Source organism: Leptonychotes weddellii, chromosome 6 (genome assembly GCF_054177405.1).
Source record: "Leptonychotes weddellii isolate Sample4059 chromosome 6, ASM5417740v2, whole genome shotgun sequence".
NCBI classification, from domain to species: Eukaryota; Metazoa; Chordata; class Mammalia; order Carnivora; family Phocidae; genus Leptonychotes; species Leptonychotes weddellii.
This window is the reverse complement of record NC_138374.1, coordinates 71,408,187-71,428,282: the sequence shown is the minus strand read 5'-3', so window position 1 is coordinate 71,428,282 and position 20,096 is coordinate 71,408,187. Positions and strand designations below refer to the sequence as shown.

Genomic DNA, 20,096 nt, shown 5'->3' with positions numbered 1-20,096 from the left:
AGGGGGTGGGGGGATGGGTTAGCCTGGTGATGGGTATTAAAGAGGGCACGTTCTGCATGGAGCACTGGGTGTTATGCACAAACAATGAATCATGGAACACTACATCAGAAACTAATGATATAATGTATGGGGATTAACATAACAATAAAAAATTTTTTTTAAATCCATTAAGGGGGGTTGGGGGATGGGTTAGCCCGGTGATGGGTATTAAAGAGGGCACGTTCTGCATGGAGCACTGGGTGTTATACGCAAACAATGAATCATGGAACACTACATCAAAAACTAATGATGTAATGTATGGGGATTAACATAATAAAAGAAAAAAAAAGAAGCAAAAGAGCTAAAATGAAGAGTACCACTGTGCCCAGTAAGTACCAATTTGGAAAAGCATGTGCCCGCCAAGTTTTGTTTTGCTGGCTGCTTAGAAAGGGCCACTACCCACGTGACACTCTCTGCCATCCCCAGTGGCTTCCAGACGCGGGGAGGCCCTGAGACCTTGACCTGTGTCTGCTCCCCCCACAAACAGGACATTCTAGTGATAGAGGCTGTGGCACAAAAAGCCTCCCTCAAGAAAATTTAAGATGAGGAGGAGGCGGGCCCAATGATTGTTTTTGCCAGAATGAGAGCATAACCTCGGGGATTCTCCCTCAGAAGTCGCGAGTCCTCTGACAGGGCTGGCGCCAAAGGGTGGCTGGAAAGACTCCCCACTCCCCCGCATCCACCTTTTGAGGTTCTTTTTTATCCCCTGTAGGGTGAACTGATGCTTTTTCTATCTCGTGGCAAATGTGAGTCAGCTTGTTTGGAAACATTGGCTTGTACTGATCTGTACCACACATGGTGGGCCAATCCTACCTCAGCGCACGCCCCTTTGCCTGACACCTGATGGTCCCCCCATCCCCGATTTGACAGCCACATGGGGGTTCTCAGGGTGAGCTCTCAGTAACACCAGCTGCCTCCCCGATAAGGAGCGAGTCAAAGAGAATCCAGAATGTGGGACAAATCCCTCTGACTCTCAAGCCCAGAACAGTAACAAAATTTCTGACACCAAACTGTGTCACGGGTGCACACCCTAAATAGAATCTGTTAATCTAGAACCATCCACTGATAATACCACAGTAATTAAAAAGAAACTGCTGCAGGTAGGCTGGCTGGTGTCTAATGTTTTTAAAGGTGCTTTTGTTCTTCCTTAATTGCTCCTGAAACATTTCAGAACCCATGGAGCAAAATATTTACTGAAACACATGCACGGACTCACACACTTGCAACAAAGGTATAAGTTAGCCACACAAAGGAAGAGATCGAACTATGGAAGAGATCTCAGCTTGAGGTCATCCTTGGTCTTTTCAATCAGAAATCTGTCTCCAGAGGAGTGGACACAAAACACGGGCAAAATGGGAGATACAATTTCGCAGAGGGAGAAGCACAGAGCAACTCATAATCATCTTACTACAGACCCGATTTGCTCCTCCTCAAAAAATGTCTCAAGAAGAGAAGAAAAGAAAATATAAGATGGACAATTGGGATATATTTAAGACTAGGAACTAATTTGAATTCAAATTGCAGGCGTGGGGAGCTGTGTTGCTCAGTCTGGCCTTGTCACTGAAGACGTTAAGAACAGTCAGGCATGGGGTGCCTGGGTGGCTCAGTCAGTTAAGGCGCTGCCTTCGGCTTAGGTCATGATCCCAGGGTCCTGCGATCGAGTCCAGCATCAGGCTCCTTGCAGGGGGGAGCCTGCTTCTTCCCCTGCTTGTACTCTCTGACAAATAAATAAATAAAAGCTTTACAAAAAAAAAAAAAGAACAGTCAGGCAACTGGGCAGCAAAGGCCGAGAGAATCTGGATCAGTCTGATCATGCCTGACGCCATGTTAGCTGAAATCCTTACACTATCACCGCGGTCTGAAGCAAGCACTCAGGCTGAAACAGAATGTTTCCCTGTTTCCTTGGTTTTACAAGGACTTCGTATAGCCATCAGGGAAATTCAAATCAAAACCACATTGAGATACCACCTTACACCAGTTAGAATGGCAAAAATGGACAGGGCAAGACACAACACATGTTGGAGAGGTTGTGGAGAAAGGGGAACCCTCTTACACTGTTGGTGGGAATGCAAGTTGGTACAGCCACTTTGGAAAATAGTGTGGAGGTTCCTCAAAAATTTAAAAATAGAGCTACCCTATGACCCAGCAATTGCACTACTGGGTATTTACCCCAAAGACACAGATGTAGTGAAAAGAAGGGTCATATCCACCCCAATGTTCACAGCAGCAATGTCCGCAATAGCGAAACTGTGAAAAGAGCCAAGATGCCCTTCAACAGATGAATGGATAAAGAAGATGTGGTCCATATACACAATGGAATATTACTCAGCCATCAGAAAGGATGAATACCCATCTTTTACAGCAACATGGATGGGACTGGAGGAGATTATGCTAAGTGAAATGAGTCAAGGAGAGAAAGTCAATTATCATATGGTTTCACTTATTTGTGGAACATAAGGAATAGCATGGAGGACATTAGGAGAGGAAGGAAAGAATGAAGCGGGGGGGAAATTGGAGGGGGAGATGAACCATGAGAGACTATGACCTCTGAGAAACAAACTGAGGGTTCTAGAGGGGAGGGGGTTGGGGAGATGGGTTAGCCCGGTGATGGGTATTAAAGAGGTCACGTTCTGCATGGACCACTGGGTGTTATACGCAAACAGTGAATCATGGATCACTACATCAAAAACTAATGATGTACTGTATGGTGACAACAACCTAATAAAATTAAATTAAAAAAAAAAGGTCAGACAAGCAGTCAGAGAGAGGTTCCTGTGTCCTTTGGGAAGCAGCCTTCCTAGCAGGCCAGTGCCAGCAGACTCCAGGGCCAGCGCGAGCCCTTTCTGCCTCTTACCATTACTGACTTCATCATGAACACTGTCGGTGGATTTTAAAGAACAAGATTAAATGAAGTTGAAAGAAGTGGGGCCCGTGGCTGACCTTCGCTCTCTGATATATGATCCGTCCTATAATCTGCGTGCTGTTGAGCATATCCTCTCCTGGTCCCATAGCAATGCACATGCTAGACTGCAACACAGGGAGACAAGACGGACTCTCGGTGAAATAAGCAATGGTTTTAAGGAATGCAAAATTACAAGGGAAGCTAAGCAAACATAGTTTTAAACCCACATTCTAGCATTTCTTGTCAGTCTCTCAATCTACAGATTATGAGAAGCAAAATCATTCATGGCATTGGAGCAGCGAAGATCTTCAGAAATCACATATCACAGTGCCTTATTTTTACAGATAAGGACACTGAGGCTCAGGTGGGTTGGACGATTTGTTGGAGATTATATAGGAAGCTAATATGTGAGCTAAGACCTAAAGCCAAGTTCCCCATTGGTTGCACATCTTCCTACCTGTCTGTTCTTGCCTATGGCTCATGATTGCCTTCAATTGAAACTCAGTTAAAATTATATTGGAACAACTAGATGATCCTCTGGGAAAGATCAGTACATAAATCTGGCTCTTTACTTCACTTCTTATATGAGGAAATTTTGAGATTGACCAGATACTTAAATATTATAACTGAAAATTAAAAAGTATTAAAAGAAAATATGGATGAATACTTTCTTAATACCTTTTGATTCATCCATACTGAGTTGGGTTTTCTCTTATTTGCAGTCAAAAGCATCCTATATGTGTATCAAAATTATCACATTGCACACCTTAAAATTATACAATGTTGTATATCAATTACATCTCAATAGAGCTGGGAGGAAAAAAGCAAAAAAAAAAAAAGATCCTAATGGATATACAATGGAATATGGATGAAATAGGTAATTTACAAAAATGAAGTTTAAATGGCCATTCAACATTAAAATATATTCAGTCTCATGATTAAATATAAATTTAAACTACAAAACTCTTTGCGTGTTGTGTTGGCAAAGACTGAAAGATTGATAAACTGGGTGTCAGTGAGAGTTTGGGGAAACTTTCACTCATGCTCTGTTAGGGGGAACGGGACTGACAGACACCTCATGGTGGCTATGCTTTCCCTTTGACAGCAAATTCACTTCTAAGAACTTGCCCTAGGGGCGCCCTGGTGGCTCATTCAGTTAAACATCCGGCTCTTGGTTTCAGCTCAGGTCTTGACCTCAAGGTCGTGGGATCGAGTCTCACATCAGGCTCCGCGCTTAGCGGGGAGTCTGCTTGAGAGTCTCTCTCTCCCTCTGCCCCTTCCAAATAAATAAATAAATCTTAAAAAAAAAAAAAGAATTTGTCCTAAGGTGAAACTCATACACGCATGAAAATATGTACAACATAGCAACCAGAGCATGTTTATATGATGGAAGGAAAAACAGAAGAGAGAGGATGTGAAGGAAGAGAAGAGGGAGGGAAAGAAAGCTCTCATCAGTAGGGGATTGGTGAACTCATTTAGGGTACTTAACATTGAAAACTATGGCATTAGTTTAAGTGTTGTTTTCAAGTATATTCACTGAAAACAAGAAAGCAGGTTCCAGAACAGCATTACGGTAGGAACTCATTTAAATACAACTGTACATGCAGACAGGTGGCTGGACACAGACCATTAAATTTTTAACAGGTTCATTGTGGGGTTAGGGGCTGCTCCTTTACATGTTTTGTTTTCTGAACTTTTCAGTATTGTTTGAGTTTTTAACAAGCATATATCTTTTTTTACATCAAAGCTAGTTTCTAAAGTTCAAAAAAATCTGTTTGAAGAAGCAACATTAAAGCAAAAGACATGGCAATATTTGCCCATTTCCCTCTTTTGGTTTCTTAAGTGAATCACGATTTTCTTCAGAAAGGCATCTCTTCTTTAACAGTCAGTGATTCTATTCCCAGTTCCAGGTCAGTCTAAGATGATGACGGCCATCCCCTGGACATTGCCAAAGACTGGGAAGAAACCCCAGCTTATGCCAATCAGCACATACCCTTTCCCCAGGAACTGCTTTGGTCCAGGAATGGGTTTATACCTCCATTGACCCATTTGGGCTGAAAAGAACTTTTATTCCATGGTTAGAAGAGAGGTTTTCTCTGTCTCCTACCGTATATGGGGTGGGGGTGGGGGGGAGAAGGATACCCCTTCCTCAGTACTGACTGCCCTCTTGCAAACATGAAGGAAGCCAATCTAACAGATGGAGCGGAACAGAGAGAAACAGAATTCTGTTGTGGGAGAGGGTATGATTTTCTTGTAATTTTTTATGATTACAAAGTATGCTCATGGTAGAAAAAAATGCAAAAGTGTATAAATAGAATAAAAACAATAAATAAGATAAATAGAATAAACACCCCCTATAATAATGCCAAACAGAGAAAACCAGGGTTAACAATTCAGTGTATTTCACTTTGTCTTTTTACTATGACACATTTATTTTCAAAACTGCAATCATCATGAATATGCAATATTAAAGCCAATTTTCTTAATCAACATCGTGTACTATGAGCTTTTTCCCACATTACGTATTCCAACACAACACACTGAGTTGATGCATAATATTCTATTGCAAATAGGTCTCATAATTTATTTAAGCATTTCATCTCTGAATTTTGGAATTTAACAAGTAATCTTTAAATCTAATGATTAGATCAATTATTGACTTAATTGTTGAATTGTTGATTAATTATTGAATTAATATTGTGTGGAAATTTTACAAATGAAGGGTAATAAAGGAAGACTTTCCATATAAAAATGGTAATATATAACAGAAAAATAGAATTGTTAAAACCATACTACTCATTGGGTGGCATTGCCTGGAATAGAAGTAATAGCCCAGAAATGATGTTTAATAAAAGTAATATCACAGGTGACATGTTCTAAATACAAAAAGAATAAGAGCCCAGAAACTAGCATCTGTTGCTCAAGTCAAAGCTGAAAAAAAACCTAAATGAACATGGCAGAGAAGCAGTTAAATAAACAATGGTACAGCCATTCTTGTTGTCTTTAAAACCTACCACACAGACCTATATATAGTCATAAAAAGATTTTAAAGACCTATGAGGTGGAAAACTCGAATCCCAGACCAATAAAAAAAAATCAATAAATAAGTTACAAAATTTTGTTCATGAGTACTTAAGTAAGTATGTAGAAAGAGGTGTGATAGTCGTAACTCATGGTGAGGCAGGGAGGAAGGGAGTGAATAGGACTCACTTATTACGGCTGTCTGTGTTTTCCATGTTGTGTGAGTTTTTACAGCAAGATTTTTTGCTTGTGATTTTATTTTATTTTAATTTCATTTTTTTAAAGATTTTATTTATTTATTTATTTGAGAACAAGCAGGGGGAGTGGCAGAGGGAGAAGGAAAAGCAGGATCCCCACTGAGCAGGGAGCCTGACGCGGCACTCGAACCCAGGACCCTGGGATCATGACCTGAGCCGAAGGCAGATGCTTAACTGACTGAGCCACTCAAGCGCCTGTTTGTGATTTTAAAGAAAAGAAAAAAAAAAAAAGTTGATCTTATATTTTTTTTAAAATCCTATAGACTTTCCCATCAGTGAGAAACATCTCAGGCAGGCAGTTTCTGGTACTAACTCGTGACGTCAGAAATGCCAAGGTGAAGTGTTTCAGACTGTCCAAATTTGGGGAAGGGTATTCCATCTCTGACATTGACTAACTTCACTTAGTGGTCAATCCAATGGGAAACCAGAATTTTACCCAATCAGAATTTAGTGGGTGCTTCTGAGAAGAGGAAAAGCTAGCAGTCAGTAGGCCTGTGTATACTTGAGAAAAACATAATTATAAGTTAATGGTGGATATTTAAACATAAAATGCACATGAGATGCAAAAACAAAGATTTCATGTCACGATTACCTACCCCACCGATAGGACAAGAGCTATTGGCATTATCACAAGACTCTCCTGTGTTGACACAGTGTGGGCCAAGAATATTGGGGGACACATCTCCCAGGTTTGATGAAGCAAAGGCTGCTACATATGGTCCCTGCCAAAAGAAACATCCAAGTGTCTTTTATTCTTTCTTATTTCCCATAATGACTTCCATTAAAAATGCAAACATTTAATCCACTCTGGTGAATAATTCAAAATCATTTGCAGACAATTAAAAGGAGGAGGTATAACATTCTGAGAAAATTTCTGAAAAAAAATTCACATTGCAGTCCACATAGATATTACTACCCATGATATCCCAATGATCAATAAAGCCATCTCAAGTAGGAGAGTTTCAAACCTGCGCCACAAACAGAAACTTTTTGACAAGAAACACAGCATACAACAACAACAACAACAGATCATAAAATGCTGACTCATCAAGCTATTCTCTGGTATTATATTTGGAGCTCAGAGATTTTCCTTGAAAAATGAATCTACTGGCTGAAAAAAAATATAGTGAATCCAGATTTTCCTGTGGCAAAACTGAGCCTAAATATAGTGTCCACCATCTAGATCTGCCTCCGTGTAGCTTTTCTCTTATCCCTTCAACCTGAAGTAACAACACAGAACGTTTTCTGAGTGGTGCAAGACTTTAACCTCAACCCAGCTAGCTGGTCTACCATTCTACCTTCAATGTCTTCAGTTTTCTTAGGGAAAGAGATAACGGAGATCATGTGTCTCTTTGCATACCAAAAAGATAACTTATCTCAATGGGCCTAGCAGCCAGTGATCATAAATGGGAACTTCCTTTCTTTCCCTAAAACTCAATCTAAAATGAAAAAAAAAAAAAAGTATTTTGTCAACAAGGAGCTAAAAGATCAGATCAAATGTTCATGGGACCAATAACTTTTATATCATTATACACCTTTTAGATATTTATTCTAGTCAAGGGCCTGGGGCTCTCATCCTCTTCTATTCTTCTGCATTTGGGACTTGGACACTAGGGTCAAACAGAGCAGGGTCCCCCCTCACCACTTAGCTGTCTGTAGTCAGTAATTTACAGAGTTTTCTGAAGTACACAGACTGAGGTCCAGCCCCCATCTCGAATTCCAGCCCTCATTGCGTTTCAAAGTTAAAAAACAAGTCTGGTGCATTAGGGCTGTCTCTGACTTTGGCCTTAGTGAAGGAAAGGAAGACAAACTCCTTGAAAGGAAATTCACCATTAACAGGGAAATCCAGACCAGTGAAAAAGACACATCACCTTATCCTCAGTCGGGTTAACACTTACAGCTCTGAAAACAAAAGTAAACATCAACACAGCTTATCATATTTCCAAGTTGGTCAAAAACCATTCCATATTGCCCAAATCTTGAACTTGTCCTTCCTTATCCAACCAATTGTAACTGTATGAAGCCATCCATATAAGTAGTATTTGACACAGTTAGCCATTTTTAATTTTTCTTTCCCCATCAGGGAGGATGGAGAATTCTTTTTATCCAAGCATGTGAGTATGTGATGACACTTGACGCTGAGAATTTGAATCAGCTACTCTTCTTTTTTTTTTATGTTCAGTTGGCCACTGTATAGTACATAATTAGTTCTTGATATAGTGTTCAATGATTCATTAGTTGAATCAGCTTTTCTGAGCACTGCATGAATGGTGATACTTAGCACATTAAGATGATGCTTTCAATGACACAAATTCTCACCTGTCCAGGTAGATAGCCTTTGTTCTTCTCTTGCTCAAAAAGGTAAGAGGCATAGCCCATGTTGTCGCTATTGACGAGATGATTGCTGTTGTTCATGCTGACTGGGTGGATGGCAAACCAGCTGTAGGAGAAGAATGAGCCCTCGCTTCGTGAAGAGAACCAGACAATGGGGCCAAAAACAATGACTGGTAGCTTAAGTTTTCCCCAGCAGGAAAGGAAATTCTTTTTAATGAGAGGCATTCCACATTTAGATTCTTTCATTGTTGATGAGCTTAAATGATTAGTAATATACTCCAAAAGTCTAATCATTTACTTAAATTAAAAATATAAAACTCTATTTTTATAACTATCTCATCATCATCATCATCAAAAGCTTTTAACAAGAGCCAAGACTGGTCAGTGACCAGACAATATAGCTAACGCATTGTGTAGGCAGAGACTTTGTCCTCTAAGACAGGTGCACATAATAATTATTAAAATCAATCCTATCTAATTCAGCAGATATTTACTGAGAGTCTGCTGTGTGCTGAGCACTGAACAAACTGCAGTTTACGCTCAGAATCTTGCAGAAGACAAAGATGCAAACAAATGGCTTTAATACAGTGTGGCAAATATTGTAAAGAAAGAGGCATCAAGTATTTGGGGATCACAGATGACTAGCAATTAATTCGTAAGGGCATTCCAGGGAAAAGGCACAAGAGAGTAAGTGCAGAGAGGTGTGAAAGAGGCTATTATACATAATTTGATGTATCCTTGTGCATAGTAATACCTTGTTTAAGTGTAGAGCTACACAGTTTATGAACTAATTTCACATCTGTTACCTTACTTGAACTTCACAACAACCCTGAGAGCTAGGCAGTTATTCCTTCCACTTCAAGGTGTCTCAGAGAGGCAAAATGGCAGCCCATGGGTCATCGAGGACCAAGACTAAAGCTCGGGTCCCTTGACACCTTGTCCAGTGGCCTTTGTAGGCTCAAACCTTCACAAAGGTGAAAAAGAGACTTATAGAATGGAGGGCTATGAAGCAAATTCACTAGAATTAATGCTCAAGAAAAGAGAGACGCCAATCTCTAAAGTTTCAGGCCAATTTAAGATTTGTAAAAAAAAAAAAAATCCTTTGTGGATTTAGGTCCTTGCTGAAAGCTTTTTAAGTATTTCAGTTTACATTCCTACCTAAGTAATAGAGTGCACAAAACTGAGCATTTACTTAATGACTAGGGATGTTTCTAAACTTCAAGGCCGTCATTCCGGATTCAGTCCTCATTGCCCAACAACTGTATATGTAGGTCAGAGATCGCCAGCACAACGCCCATGGGAGCTGGGCCGGCAACATAGGTGGGTTAAGCTGGTTGGTGGAATGGGGACTGGCGTGAACTGTGGATACCTGGAGGCACCTGCATGGTTTAAAGACCATAGCCTCTACTATGCTGCTTATGAGCGTCTAACCAGTCCTGCCAGATCTTCCATAAATCCATGTTTTTGTGAAATGTTTATCAATTTAAAAACTCTTAAAGAAGTAAAGGGCATGAGAGGAAGGGGTGGGGGGCTGAACAAAATGGGTGAAGGAGAGTGGAAGATACAGGCTTCCAGTTATGGAATGAATGAGTCATGGATATGAGAGGCACAGCATAGGGAATAGAGTCAATGATATTGTAATACTGTTGATGGTGACAGAGGGTAGAAACTCTCGTGGTGAGGGCGCCTGGGTGGCTCAGATGGTTGAGCGTCTGCCTTCGGCTCAGGTCATGATCCCGGGGTCCTGGGATCGAGTCCCGCATCGGGCTCCCTGCTAGGCAGGGAGCCTGCTTCTCCCTCTGCCTCTGCCTCTCTCTCTCTCTCTCTGACTCTCATGAATAAATAAATAAAAACATTTAAAAAAAAAAAAAGAAGAAACTCTTGTGGTGAGCACAGCATAACCTACAGAAATGTTGCATCACTTCGTTCTACACCAAAAGTTAATGTAACATTGTGTGTCAACTATGCTCAAATAAAAAATTTAAATTGAAAAAAAAAAGAAGCAAATAGCATGGGATAAAAGGAGGGGAACTGTTATCAATTGAGAGCCTTCAAACAAATAGCCAACACATGTAGTCTGTGGACTGTTTGGATTCTGATTCCAGTAAAAGGACTGTAAAAAGACTTTATTGGTACAAACAGGGAAAACAGAATATAGACTGGGTTTTAGACCGTATTAAGAAATTATTTTTAATTTTGTTCATTAAGATCAGGGATTATAGTTATACTATATTTACCTTTTTACCTGATAGAGATACACACTGAAATATTTATGAGTGAAATGATTTGATATCTGGCATTTGCTTTTAAAAGTCTACCAAAACAAACCAAAAGAAGAGGAGGAATTAAACAGAGTGGCAGAGGATTGCTAATTACTGAAGCTGGATAAGAGTTGCATGGAGATTCATTAGGCTAATCACTCTAAATTGGCATATATTTGAAAATTTCCATGATAGGTTTTTTGCATGTTGACATCCATTTCAAATTTTTCCTTTAAACAGTGTTAGGCCAAATCACCAGTCTATATGCAAAATTCAATCCCCAAGGTATATATTTGCCACCACATAAAGGGACAGAAATTTAGGCTAAAGGTAATTCTAAGGTCATCCCCTAGAAGTTACTTGCAGTTTCTATATTTTTTTAAAAATCCTTGCACTAGTTTCTTTTTTGTGTCGGTGGTTTATCTCTTTCTCCTAAAACTCAAGTGCCAGAGAAAAATTCTAGTCAATTAGCATTTTCCAGGTAGTTGGGAGTCTGTGTTTTTGCAGTTTTACTCCATCTAGTTTGGAAGGAAAAGGGGGTGGAGGCCATGACAGTTTCCTGGCTCCTGGACCAAAATACTTGCGTATGATAGAATTGCACTGAGATCAGCAAGACTCCGCAGGACCGCAATCTCTCTGGTGCAATCAAAGGAAACCCGTAGAACAATTTATCAACACTGACTATCATTTAGCACTGATTAGGTGAAGGATTTTATGCACAGGATCTCACTTCATTCTAACAAGAATGCTTTGAGTCAGATGCTATCATTGTCCTTATTTTACAACTAAGGAAATGACCTCTTTGAGTGATGCAGTAATCTGACCAAGGTCACACCATCGTAAGTCAAGAAGCAGGTCCATGAATATCCGGTTTGTCAGACCACAGAGCCCAAGTTCTTATCTGCCGTGGGGATACTGGCTCTGTCCCTTCCTTTCATTCACTGGCTTATTCAGTACACATTTCGTTAACTTTGATTCTGTGCCAGGCACTGGAGACATGGAGATGAACAAGGCATCATCCTGCCCTTGAGGAATGCTTCATAGCGGAGTTGACATCGGAGCTGGGTCTTAAAAGATGACTAGGAACTTGGCAAGGGGATCACTGGAGAAAACTCATTGGTAGCAAAGGCATGGAGATGGAAAGGGGTATAGTGGGTTTGGAGGGTAGACAGTCAATCTGGCCACAGCAGAATGGATAAGGGCAGGGAGATATGGCAATTGTTCTATTCATTCAATCAGCATGAGTTTACTAGTAGCCAGGCATGCAGTTGGATTGTGCTAAACCCCAAGGAACATAGAGAAGAACCATCAAGGAACAACAATATCTGAAGAGAAAGAAAATGCTAAGAAATTTGGTCTGCTAATTAGACTTCAGACTTGAATTCTTACTAATTTCATGTATTTATTTTCATTTATTTTAGGCTTTAGAAAATTAATAGAATTTTTTTCTCTACAAAACTAAAAAAATGAGTATTTGAAAAAGTTATTTGAATTTCAGAATAAGAAGATGTTGTACATTTCCTCTTCTGGTCTTTGAAATATATGCTATTAAAATATCTGGCTTGTCACAACAACCAAAGTACTATGGCAATAGATGAATATTTATAAAGATACGCAGAAAAGTGGTCATCTTAGTTTAAGAAAGCTGCACTCACTATTTTATCTGGTCAAAAAAAAAACATTCTTCAAAGCAGAGTTCAAAAGAGAGAAAGAAAGGTTGAGGTAGTTTCAAAAGAAGTTAGAATATGGACATAAAAGGATAAATATGCCCCTATTAATAAACACTTCTAAAGGGGCACCGGGGTGGCTCAGTAGGTTAAGCATCTGCCTTCAGCTCAGGTCATGATCCCAGGGTCCTGGGATGGAGCCCCACATTGGGTTCCCTGCTCAGCGGGGAACCTGCTTCTCCCTCTCCCTCTGCCCCTCCCCCCTGCTTGTGCTCTCTCTCTCTCTTTCACTAACTCTCTCAAATAAATAAATAAAATCTTTAATAAAAAAAATAGGGGCACATGGGTGGCCCAGTCGTTAAGTGTCTGCCTTTGGCTTGGGTCATGATCCCAGGGTCCTGGGATCGAGCCCCGCATCGGGCTCCCTGCTCTGCGGGAGGCCTGCTTCTCCCTCTCCCACTCCCCCTGCTTGTGTTCCCTCTCTCGCTGTGTCTCTCCCTGTTAAATAAATAAATAAAACCTTTAAAAAAATAAAATAAACACTTCTAAATAATGATTACATCACAGCTAAAGCAGGGCTCTACAGGGGTCAGCAGGATACAATCAAGGTACCAAGGAAGGTCCAGAGATTTGAGATTTGATCCTATAGCAAAGTTAGCAAAGTCTATAGCAAAGTTAGTGAAAATTTCTGGGTCTCTATTTCCTAAGACTGAACATAATAAATTTTGACTATGCTCTGTGAATCAATACACAGCAAATTAATATAGAATCTTCTAATTACTCTCTTCTGTGTAACTGAGGCATTTTCTAGGGCCTCTTCTAATTCAGACACTCTGCACTTCCCACTCCGAAGCAGAAAAGAAAAGCCAAATGCACAACTGAGCTTCTTCCATATTCTAAAACAGTAGCAAACCCACCCCGAGTGCCGTTCTCTCAAACCTGGGCCACCACGTCCAGCATGCATGTTGTGCCCTGCACAAGGAGGACTTGCAAAGGGGGTAAATGGAGGCTGAAATCCAGCCCCTGATCAGCTCACGGAGCTAGGCACCTCAGTCAGCCCAGAGAAGGGAGCACCTTCGTATGTTGTGCATCAAGGTCCTATGTGCTAATGGCAGCCCTCTCCAATCTAAATGTCCACCAACTGGGAAGAAGAATATTGTACATCCCCTCAAAGGTAGTGTTCATGAAGACGTGTAATAAAATGGGAGCTCTTTAGATAAATACACTATAGGAAGCTGTAGTGGGTTGAATAGTGTCCCCCACCACATTCACGTCCACCAGATCCTTAGAATGTGACCTTATGTGGAAGTAGTCTTTAGAAATATAAACAAGGGAAAGAGCAAATGAAATCATATTGGCCTGGGTTGGGTCTTATATCCAGTGACCGGTGTCCTCATAATAAGAGGACAGAAACAGGGCGCCTGGGTGGCTCAGTTGGTTAAGTGACTGCCTTCAGCTCAGGTCACGATCCTGGAGTCCCTGGATCGAGTCCCGCATCGGGCTCCCTGCTCGGCGGGGAGTCTGCTTCTCCCTCTGACCATGCTCTTTCTCATTCTCTCTCTCAAATAAATAAATAAAATCTTTAAAAAAAAAAAAAAAAGAGGACAGAAACAGAGAGATGCCCCAAAACATCGAGAAGTAGGCACTGTGAAGATGAGGGCAGAGATTGGAGTGATGGGTCTACCACCAGAAGCTGGGAGACACATGGAACAGATTCTCCCTGAAAGTCTCCAGGAGAAGCTAACCCTGCCACCTGATTTTGGATTTCTGTTCTCTTGACATGTGAGAGAATAAATGTCTGTTGTTCGAAGCCAGCCAGACCATAATAATTTGTTATGGCCGCCTTAAGACACTACTGCAGAGGCCCTATGTTTAGCAGCTAGAGTACTAGCTCCAGACTCACACACAAATTACTTAATCTGTTGGAACCTCAGTGTTCATTTCTGTAACATAATGATAATAGTAGTATTTGCCTCACATTTGACAACCAAAGGAACAAATACATCTAAGGTGCTTAGCACGAGGACTGGTCTACATTAAGAATGGAATGATTTATCACCACGATGAGATGGATGGTGCTAATCCTGATCATGCCAGTGCAGCTGATGACCAGGATGATGATGATGGTGATGGTAAGGGGGAAAGAGATACAAAGCTCTATGTGTATGTGTGTGTATGTATGTGTATCATAAGATTAACACAATACTAAAATACATGACGCGTGTGCACCTGTGTATTCAACACGTGTATATTCAACCCACATCATATGCACATGAAATAATGAGAGGAAGAAACCCTGCCCTCCTATGGCAGAGATTTAAGGGCTTACAAAACACGCAATGTGATCTACTTCCCCGTCTCACTAGCACGATGGGACATGTGAATACGTGCCAATCACACGTATGCAGGGGGACCACCCAATTTTTATTGGACTTTGCATGTGTGGGAAATGTGCACATTTCAAGTCTTTAAGGGGTTAAGCTACTGGAATTTCATGGCCTGTTTGTTGTGGCGCCTGGTGTGAGTTACCCTGATTCACACACCTCTTGTTCACCTCCCTTACAGTCTTCCCCCTGCCCCACTACAAACTATCTGGGGAAGGAGAGGAAAGGGTGTTTCATTGCATTATACTAATAGGACCCAAAGGACGACCTGAATTTTATACAAGCAGACACAGTGAGTACAGACCAGGCTGCCCAGATTAAAGAAAGACAACGAACGATAGCAAGGGGAGCCCTTCTGAAGTTACAGGTAAACTTGGTGGCCAGCATCCTGGAAAAATCTTTCTATCATCTCTCTTCCAGAGAAGAGATGTACATTCTCAACTATTTTTATTGTCTTCAAAAGTCCTAGATGATGAAGGAAAGATAGCTGGTTTGGGTGGATTCTAGTAAGTCACTGCAATCAAAATTCTTATATCCTAAATGACATGATGAAGCAATCAACAAAAACAAAACAAGAAATGGCCCAAAGAGTATTTTCTAAAATCCAGCTTAACTAACCTGGAATTGAAGAACCTGAAAGGAAGACAGAGTGATTTGGCTTTTGGGGGTCTATTATTCAGCAATAATTACAGCATGATTATACCAAGATTGACAAGAACACAGAAAGCAACACTCCACTCATGTTTGGATAGCAGGAGTGAAAACTAGCAAAAACCTTCCAGAGGACCATTTGGCAATTTGTAAGAAAAGCCTTAGTAACCAGCATTCCTTTTTAGCCCAGCAATCACACTTCTAGGAATTCAGCTTAGGGAAATCACCGGCAAAATACACAATATCTGTTCTGGAATGCTTATCACATTGTACTTTATGATGGCAAAAACTATAAACTATCAAATGATCGCTGATTCGTTGAGTACATTGTCATACATACAATGGAATACTATAGAGCCATTTAAAATGGTGATTTAGAAGATGCTAAGACACTAAGCATTGAAAGGTATTCATATGGTGCTTCTAAATGAAAAAGCTACCAATTGTATATAAAGCCTCACTTTTTCAAATAAAAAAATGTATAGATATGATTAGGAAAAGATCTAACAAGACATGTAACAAAATGTTAATAGAAGCTATCCTGTTCCAGAATTACCAGGTGATTTTTAATTTTCTTTCCTTTTTTTTTTTTGTTCACTATTGAAATATTATAAAATACATGAACAAAAGAGAGAAGATTTTAAAAACCACTTGATACAACCCCAAGAGTGAACTCTGATGTGAACTATGGACTTTGGGTGGTGATGATATATCTATGTAGGTTCATTGATTTTAATGTATATACCCCTCTGGTCCCAGATATTGATGGGGGAAAGGAGAGTTAGACGGTATATGGAAAATCTCTGCACTTTCTGTTTAATTTTGCTGGGAACCTAAAACTACTCTAAAGAATAAAGTCCATTAAAAACCAACCCTGCCACAGTGTCACCTCTGCCACCCTTCTATTGATCAAAATGGTCCCAGGGCCAGCCAAGATTCAAGGGCTGGAGAAATCCTCTCTATGTTTTAATGGATCCTATCAAGGTCACTTTGTATAGAATACATGTGATAAGAGTTTTTGTTGCCGCCATCTTTGGAAACTATAATCTTCCATTTATTTTTTTTTAAGATTTTATTTAGCTATTTGACCCACAGAGAGAGAGAGAGCACATGCAGGGGGAGTGGGAGAGGGAGAAGCAGGCTCCTTGCTAAGCAGGGAGTCCAGTGCAGGGCTCGATCCCAGCACCTTGGGATCAAGAACTGAGCCAAAGGCAGATGCTTAACCAGCTGAGCCACCCAGCATCCCTATAATCTTCCATTCAAAGATTTGTTTTTAAATCTCTATCAATCCTAAGAGGATTAAAGAAGGAGAAAAGGCATTGAAAAAGAGACAAATAGCACAAAGTGAAAAGATACCCCAAAAGGGCAGATATGTAATAATCACAATCCTAAAAATAGACTATACTCACTTATGAAAAGATGAAGATTATCAAAGTAAACAAATAAAGTTATATGATATTCATAAGGGATACCTCTAAAATGTAAGAACAAATAAAAGTTGAAAGAAAATGATAGAAAAATATACCTGCAAATTCTTACCTGCAGAGAGCTGAGTTAGTTATGCTAGCATGAGAATACAAAGATTTTGAGACAAAAATAAAAATCATTATTAGATGTAAAGAGAATCACTACAAAACACACACACACTTAATAGCACATGGAGATACACTGTTAATATTTTTCACAGTATTTTTTTTTTTTAGATTTTATTTATTTATTTGAGAGAGAGAGAATGAGAGAGAGAGCACGAGAGGGAAGAGGGTCAGAGGGAGAAGCAGACTCCCTGCTCAGCAGGGAGCCTATGTGGGACTCGATCCCGGGACTCCAGGATCATGACCTGAGCTGAAGGCAGTTGCTTAACCAACTGAGCCACCCAGGCACCCTTTTTCACAGTATTTTAAAGCTTCTAGTGCTCAGAGTGAGTGGAACCAAGCATCTACTTTTACAGAATGACCTTTTAGACAAGCTTGTTTTTTATTTTTTGTTCTACATTGGGAATTGGGCAGAAGAAAATGCACCTGAATATGAGCCATGATTGACTTTGGGAAGTAAAACTTGGAGTTAATTTTTCTTTCTTTCTACTTGCCTATATTTTTTTATTTTTCCATGGTGAGTACATATTATTTTTATACTAAAAAAAAAAAGTATACTTGGAGTAAAAAAGTAATAGCCTCCCAAATCTCTTCAGGTTAAGAATATTCCAGAAACCCAACAATCAAGTTAGTCCAATGCCTTCTGCCAGTTATGACAACTGGTTTTATGGGCTTTGGTTTTTAAACGTTGTAAACTTTCTTTTTTAAAAAGATTTATTTATTTATTTGAGGAGGGTGCACGCATGCATGTGAGTGGGGGCAGGGGAGAGGGGCAGAAGAGAATCTCAAGCTGACTCCACGCCCAGTGCGGAGCCCAACGCAGGACTTGATCCCATGACCCTGAGATCATGAATTGAGCCAAAATCAAGAGTTGGACGCCTAACCGCCTGAGCCACCCAGGTGCCCCTATAAACTTCTGGTTTTTAAACTTTCAAATTTAACACTTTAAATTAACAAGCATGATTTATCTCTGTCATCAGTCAACTATCATCACCCTTGTCATCAGAGTGTTTAGTAAGCAGCTTCACTTTAAACAGGGATGGACCAGACGCAGGTCAAACACTCACTACATAGCCCTCGGGCTATCCTCTACCAGAGACGAACAGCCCAAGCGAGCTGACCGGAAGTTGGAGCAAGAAGACGGCATCAATCTTCACGGCAACATGGACGAGGCAGAACAGGAAGAAGAAATTCAGGTCATAGAAATAGAGAGCACGGCTTCGCAAACCAGAGTTAACACTAATGGAGAAGGTATTTGTACAGACAAAGACGAGATGAGGTGGAGGAAGGAGAAGTCCAGAATGGCTGGTGAAGGGCAGGCACTGAGCTTTCCATGTTTGCTCTGTGAGTGGGGTAAGGAGACTGAGGAGAGAACTCAGAGGGTAGAACAGATAGACATGATCGTTCAAGAAGCCATGGTCATAGCTGGTAGAGAAGATTTACACACGCAAACACACCCCACAACCAAGTTCTATAAGTCACCATCATTCAAATAAATTCACGTAATGTCATAAATTGGGCTTTTTTAAGTGTGTACACCAATTATTCAAACGGGATGAACAAATCATCCTGTGGTTTTGTAACATGCATCTTTAAAGAACCCCCTCACGTGACCCCTTTCTGCAAGAACAAGAGGATTTGCAGTGTCTAAAACACAAGACACTTGAGCAATCATTCAGAAACCTGCTCACACCTTCCTCACAGCTCTGGCCGATAGGATTCATGCCAGACGGAGCCCAACAGGGCTGACAAGATAAGAAAAAGAAGAAGAGAGTCCATGCCACTCCTGCAAGCTGAAGGAAGAGACCCCGACAGGGCGGAGAGATACAAGGGAAGAGCAGTGAGACCCAGCCTGTGCTGGTGCATGGAGCTCGAGGAAATGAGCCGGTCCCCTCCCCTCTTCCCCCCACTGCCACCCCCCCCCCCACCGCCATGCCCAGAGCTGCAGGGACAAGGGCTACTGGGAAAAGTGACTCGCTACCAACCAGAGCTTGCATTCAGATTATCTGCCCACTCTTATGACTTTCCTTTGGGTGCAGACATTTGAAACCTCTGCTTGGTTTTCTCCCTTCACAGTTCCCTCTTGCACATGGTGTCCTATGACAACAGGATCTCAAAACTTAATGTCGTGTTTCGCCATTGAAGGACCAGACTCCTTGTTTGAGGTGACTTCCAGAGCTCCCCCTGCTCCAAAGTGAATTTTGGGAATGCTACCCAGCTTCCATTTTAATTCAAAACTCAGAACCTCCCAAACATGTCCTCCACATCAGGAGACAAATCGTGTACTGTTTCTGCATGAGGTAGTATCAGGCAAAAAGAAACACTTTCCTAGCATAGACAGGCCAACCGAAGCAAATAATGCCCTCACAAATGCAAAGAACTTAATGACTTACGGAATAGTTTCACACACATAATTCTATTCCATTCTTCAGGTCACCAATCTTCCTAACCCTTCAAGAGCCTCCAACTCCCAACCCCAGCTTAAAACACTTGAATGGTTTTCCATTCCCCCCTGGTGTAAAGACCAAAATCTTTATCATAGCATCTGATCTCTATGACTCACTTTAACTCACAACACCCTCCTCTGCACTCCAGCCACACAGACCTTCTATCAGCTCCTCAGATGGGCCACAGGACTTTTGCACATGCTTCTCCGTCTATGTTAAATGTTCCTTTCCACCACCACTACATCCTCCCCTCCCCCCCATTTTACCAGTTAATCCTCACCCTTCCTTTGGTTTTTAGCTCCACTGTTAATTCCTTAGGGAAGCTTTTCCCAATCTCCCTGACTAGGTCAAGTCCCTTTAAGATAGCTGTACATATGTTCCTTTCATAGCACTTAACCCAATTATAATTATACAATTATACAATTCGAATCCAATTATACTTATTTGTATGACTATTTGGATACTTTTTGTCTCTACCAGGAGGTTATAAAATCTATAAATTCTGTAAGGTTATAAATTCTATTTTTGCTCATCAGTCTAT

General features: G+C 40.7%; 1 protein-coding gene across 3 annotated transcripts in view; it reads right to left on the bottom strand.

The window, feature by feature from the left end:
* The window catches only part of ASAH2 (N-acylsphingosine amidohydrolase 2), a 92,375-nt gene that overhangs the window by 29,009 nt on the left and 43,270 nt on the right, over positions 1-20,096 (bottom strand). For all 3 annotated transcript variants that reach the window (XM_081824399.1, XM_081824398.1, XM_081824400.1), the window contains 3 exons: positions 8,539-8,659; positions 6,816-6,941; positions 2,980-3,066 (listed from right to left, as the gene is read on the bottom strand). In XM_081824399.1, the coding sequence (XP_081680525.1) occupies positions 2,980-3,066; positions 6,816-6,941; positions 8,539-8,659 (334 nt within the window). The remainder of the gene's footprint in view (positions 1-2,979; positions 3,067-6,815; positions 6,942-8,538; positions 8,660-20,096) is intronic.